Source organism: Echinops telfairi, unplaced genomic scaffold (assembly GCF_000313985.2).
Source record: "Echinops telfairi isolate 266 unplaced genomic scaffold, ASM31398v2 ScPeMD7_7458;HRSCAF=8496, whole genome shotgun sequence".
Classification (NCBI taxonomy): domain Eukaryota; kingdom Metazoa; phylum Chordata; class Mammalia; order Afrosoricida; family Tenrecidae; genus Echinops; species Echinops telfairi.
In genome coordinates, this window is record NW_022111358.1 from 29,525,275 (window position 1) to 29,531,098 (window position 5,824).

Here is a 5,824-nt window from a genome sequence, read left to right on the forward strand (position 1 = left end):
CCGGGCCCCGCCCACCGGGGCCACATCCGACCCCACTCTGGAGTGGCACAAAGCAGCTGCCAGAGCAAAGGGCCAGAAAGGGCCAGAACATTTTATTCTCTTCATTTTTTTCTTTTTTAATAAAGTTAAACAGTACAACAAAAATTCACAAGCTGCCTCCCCCTCCACCCCTACCTCCCGCCCCTCCCCACAGTCCTGGGTGCGCTGGCTCCCGTTCCTTCACCCCACTCACAGACATAGTGTCCAACTGAGAAAGTGAAACTGCTCTAAGTACACAGAGACATGATGAAGGGAGGAGTTGAATTGTGTCCATATTCAAGGTTCAACCGAGCAAGTCTGCATTTGCTGGGTGCTGGGTGACTGGTGTCCTTTCATTAGCCGAATTGGAAAAAGAAATTGCCTGGACCAGAAGCTGGGAGAGAAAAGGAGGGCGTGTTAGCTGGCTCTGAGTTTTCCAGGAAGAGGCTCTTTCACAGCACAGGGATTAGGACTCAGAGAAGTCTTCAGGCCAGTGTGAACTCAACAGGCGCCCACAGCTCCTGAGCCCACATCTGCTGAGCCGCTCAGGCAGTGGGCAGCAGCGGCCCCAAGGAACGGCACTAAGCACGTCTCCTGCCCTCAGCCAGCCCCACACCTGAGTAAAAGGGGGTCCTGCTAAGCTAAGGAGTCAGCTACCAAAGAGCTGTGCCTATCGGTGATGGGGGCCCCCTCCCCGGGCGGCAGGCATACCCACCTTCAAAGCTGAAACCCCCAGGACCACCGAAGAATGCCTTGAAGATATTGTTTGCGTCAAAATCTGCAGAGCAAGAAACGGGAAAGAAAGGAAAAGGCGAGAGATCCATCAGACGTGTGTGAAGGGCTAAGCAGTTAGGGCCCCGCGCATGGGTCTCCCATGTTGCATGGACAATGCCACGGCCCTCCTTTCCCCACGGGTCACAGATGGGGTGAGCAAGCCTGTCCCGCCCTGAATAAACTTCTCCTCAAAGCCACCGCTAGGTTCCACTGCCTTCTTCCAAACATGGTCCCCAAGGAAAGCCTGCCTGCCGTCACCCGCCTCTCAACAGCTGGGAGGCCGTGTACGTGTGCGGATATAAAACACGTGCACATTCCTATCTTTCCCTTGTGTCTTCCCTCACGTTCTGTCTCCCTTTAATGCTGGGGCTGCTACATAAAAGGTAACAACAAAGAACAAGACCCAGGACGCATGACATCGTGTGAGTCCATGTCTCCACTGTACGGCAGAAGAAACGACTGGGTTATCACGCACCTAGACCAAAAACCAGACCCACTGCCATTGAGTCAATCCCACCTCACAATGACCCTACAGAGTCCAGCTGGGCCACAGGGTTCCCAAGGCTCTAAATCCTTTGAGGCCGCCTGCCAGTTTCCTCCTGTGCACTGGTTGGCAGGTTCCAACCTCTGACCCTCTGGTTATCAGTGTTTCTCCATTAAGTAGCCCTGAGGTGCTATGACCACAGAGCATCAGGACCAAGGACTCAAAGCACTCCGGCCACGCAGATGCTGCGACCGGCTTGCTGAAAGCCAAGACTCGAGACACTTGCTGATGAAAATCAAGGACTGCCGCCTTCAGTAGGGTTGCAATTCAACGCGAAGGAAACAATCCAACGGGTGTCTATTGGTCACAACTAGCCCAACGGGCAACCTCATGACAAACAGCGGCAGGATGGACGTTGTCAAGGATTTCATCTTGCTTAGATCCACGATCAATGCTCAAAGCAGCAGCAAAGAGACCAAACGATGAGTGGCGCTCGGTGTGAAGACAAATCTACTGAAAGATCTCTTCCAAGTGCTGAAGAGCAAGGACATCCCTTTGAAGCCATGGTATTTTCAACTGCCCTGTATGCATGCAAAATCAGGACAGTGAATAAGGATGACCAAAGAATTAATTCATTTGAATTATGATGTTGGGGGAAAATATCCAAAATACCACGGTCTGTCATAAGAAGTAGTACAGCCAGAATACTCCTTAGAAGCAAGGATGGGAGATGCCTTTCTCAGGTATTTGGGACCCGGGTCAGCCAAAAAAGGGAAGGCTGACACCGTGGCTGCAACAATGGGTGGAAACACAGTAACAACCATGAGGCTGGGGAAGGACGGAGCAAGCGTTCCGTTCTGTTGTCCTAGGGTCCCTGAGTCTGAATGCACGTCACGGTACCCAACATCACCATCCACACGGCCCGAGTGACGGAGCTCTGGGCGAGGAAGGGCGAAACTGGTGCTTCGAAAGCAGCAGCCACGGAGAGCCCCTCTCTGCAGGCGCTCACAGGATGGCAAGGCGGACGCCATAGCTGAAGGCACGACAATCCTCCCTTTGGAGCAACGCTCGTCTTCCTGGGCCCTCAGCCCCCCAGGTGCCCCAACTCACCACCCATGTTCATGCCCTCCTCATCCAGGTCCTGCCCACTGTCGTAGCGAGTCTTTTTCTTGGGATCCGAAAGGATAGTAAAGGCTTCTCCAACTTCCTTGAACTTCTTCTCCTCCTCCTTCTGAACTTCAGCACTGGCCCCACTGTGCCGATCTGGGGGGAGGGTGCAAGTGAACGCCGGCGAGGCAAGGCAAAGCAAGCAGAATTCTAGGCAGAGCCCTCTCGTCCTGATTTGGGAGGGAACTGGGTGCTCGGCAGGGTCTGGAGTCTCTGAGGCTTATTCTGGGCCCTGCGCAGGGCTGCTGGGAGGCCCCTCTGGCGTGGGCCGCCCACTCGTGCTCCCGCCCTACCTGGATGGTGCATCAGGGCCCGTTTCCGGTAGGCTTTCTTGATCTCGTCCTCGGAGGCACTCTTGTCCACCCCCAGGATCTTGTAGTAGTCTTTCCTCTGGCTCTTCTTCAGCTCCAGCTGGGCGTGTTTCAGGAGCTGTTTGTGCTCTGGGGGGAACAGCTGGGGTCGGTGGGCCGAGCGGCTCTGCGCTGCCCAGGAGTCACGAGCCTTGCTAGCCACTCCAGGGGCTTTTTCCCAGAGGTCAACACCAACCTCCTCCTCTGGGGTGCTCCCATCAGCCCCCGCACACTTCCTCCCTAGTGATCAAATAAGCCGACCCCCGCCCAGCACAGCTCCCAGGGCCTCAGGCCCATGGTCTCAAACGACTTTACCTTTTGTCTTTTCCGTCTGATACACCTTCTCGTAGTCCCGCACGGCTTCCTCATACTGTTCTGTGTCCATATAACTGAGGAGGAAACGCAGGTCAGCTCTGTGCTCGGGCCTCCTGCAGCACTCTGGGGAAGAGGCGTGGCTCAAGCAAGACACACACTTGTGCTACCATGTCTCATCTAACAGAGGCGCTCAATCGAGCACTGGGGGGAAATGGAGCTACCCATTTCACATGGAGACAGAAACAGAAGCGGCTTCACGGCATTTCAGCACGCCAGCAGAGGGAGGCCCTGGTCGGAGTGGGCAGCGAGTAAGGGACGATTCCTTTTGATTTGGCGCGGGGCCACAGCTGGGCCGCCTTAGGAACGAACACAGCGTGAAGGCCAAGTGAACCTGGGTGACCACGTGGGATGGGAAGATGAACATGCAGGGCAGGCTCCCATCCAGAGCACAAGTGGGGTTAGTGGGACCCGACTCAGCAGGTCAGGGTGATTGCCGGCAAGTGCTGCCCTTCAGAGCAGTCACTCTGAGGGGCACAGATAAGCCAGAATGGCATGGAGACGGGCACGCGAGAGTGCTGCTACGCCGGGAGCACAGCAGAAAAGATGGGGCTCAGGCCCGAGAGGGGAGCAGCCTAGCCCGACAGGCTGACTGCCAGACCTGGACGTTTCTCTTCCACAGGAGCAGGGGGCAATTTCCATGTCCGGTTAAGATCAGAGGCACTAAGATTGGCCTAGGAATTAAACAGACGGGTTGGAGGTCCGAGGAAGATGCCACCAGCCCCCAGCCGGGAAGCGGGGAGGGACCCTGCAGAGCAGCTGCTTGCTGTACAGGGATTCACTGTATTACTGTGACCACATGCCCACTCATGAGCATGCTGCCAACATCCACGCGACTCATGCGGCTGGCCCAAGAGAAACCCCAGCATCTCTGATTTCCTGCCAGCACCACAATGTAGCACTTCATTAAACAATGGTGGCGGTGGACAGTCATTTAAGGGGCTAGGAAGCGTGGGAACACTGAGTCTGAGGCACGAGTGGACCATCGAACCTCTGTTTCCAGGACTCTGGAGACCACAGGCGCTGGATGGTGCCCAGCTACCGCCGCTGACCACACCACTTTGAAAGGGATCACGTTAGATGGGTCAGGGTAGAGTGGGAGAAAACTGTGAAACAAAATTCAAAATCATAACAAAGACTAGGCTTCCTGGTATCACAGGAATGGGTGGAAAAACCCCGGGACTGTGGCCCTTGGGGGGGAGGGGACGGGAAGTAGCAAAGGAGTGTCAGAAACAAGTACAGAATACTCCCTTCCCAGGAGTGCCCAGAAGCCTTGTGTGCCAGGAGCTTATGAGGAAACACGTGGACAACCAATAGCACCTGAAGAGAGATGTGTAAACAGCCCCCAGGAGCCTCCGGTGCCATCTGTCACACAGTAGCATTAGGTTTCCGGCCCGCGTCATGTTGATGCACTTTGACTTCAACAAAAATGACAAGCCATTTACATTTACCTCCTACCATAGATGCGGACTTTTATCCAGTCACCGACAAGAACAGTACAAATGCAATTCTTCTAATCGCAACAGTCTCTGTGTGATCTACCTATCTCCAAGGACACGCCTCAATTTGATGGGAACCTGAGTTGAGTTTCCGTTTCATTCATGAAAGCATTACTTCAGTTACAAATATAAATGTAGCCAAAAAGTTCTTAGAAAGTACACATCGAATGTAAAAAGACAAATAATGCAGCAGAGATTGTCACACTGACCAGCCCAAGCAACCCTTAGGCTATGTCAAACCCAGTATCTCAAATGGATAATGCTCAATGTTACAAATTTTACACACACTTAGTATCACATTGCTTCATTCATGTTCATAGTGCAAACTTAGGTTGTTCGTTAGAGAAAATGTGCAGTTTTGTCCGTATGTCACTTTGATGCATGTCCACAGAGACAGGCATAGAGAAATGTCTGCCAGTCTCTTAGAGCAGCGGTTCTCAACCTCCCTGTTGCCACAGGGCCTTTGAGACAGGTCCTCATGGGGTGGTGACCTCCAATCATCACATTATTTTCGTTGCTCCTTCATCACTGTCATTTTGCTACTGTGATGAATTGTAATGTAAACATCTGGTATTCAGGATGTATTTTCATGGTTACGAGTTGAACATAATTAAAGCATGGTGATGAATCACAAAACAATAGGCAATGATATACCGTGAACAATTATGTGTCTTCCCAGGGTCTTAGGCGACCCCTGTGAAAGGGGTGTTCGACCCCCCAGTGATATAGGAACTAAACCCTTTTTGCTCCCAGAAGAGTGAGCGGTTGAAACCAACCAGCTGCTCGGAGGAAGAAAGAAGTGGCAGTTGTGACCACCTGCTTCTGTAAAGACCTTCCGCCCTCAGAAGCGCTCCTCTGTCCTGTAAGAGTGCTCCGAGTCGAAACCCACCCAACAGCACTGATACTACGGGCACTTGCATCTTTACCTCACAACTTCAAGGGACAACTCTAGCCTCAATGGGAGATGTCGCCAAGACCCGGCATGTTCCCAACACCAGGGTAAGCTGGGGGCAGACGGGGCAGTGGGCAGGCTTCTAGTCAGGGCCAGCAGCTGAGGCCCTGGCTTGGAGTCTTAGTCAACCGTGGCAACTGGCAAGCAAAGGCTCTCCCCCAGGTGGTGTGTGTGTGGGGGTGAGGGTCGTGGTGGTTGTGTGTGTGTG

General features: G+C 53.4%; 1 protein-coding gene across 1 annotated transcript in view; it reads right to left on the minus strand.

The window, feature by feature from the left end:
- Positions 1-308: 308 nt before the first annotated feature.
- DNAJC7 (DnaJ heat shock protein family (Hsp40) member C7) overlaps positions 309-5,824 on the minus strand; it is a 29,606-nt gene continuing 24,090 nt past the window's right edge. Inside the window, exons 10-14 of the mRNA XM_004707166.3 lie at positions 3,109-3,182; positions 2,737-2,883; positions 2,387-2,539; positions 734-796; positions 309-412 (exon numbers count right to left, since the gene is read on the minus strand). Coding sequence (XP_004707223.1) covers positions 375-412; positions 734-796; positions 2,387-2,539; positions 2,737-2,883; positions 3,109-3,182 — 475 coding nt within the window. The 3' untranslated portion in view covers positions 309-374. The remainder of the gene's footprint in view (positions 413-733; positions 797-2,386; positions 2,540-2,736; positions 2,884-3,108; positions 3,183-5,824) is intronic.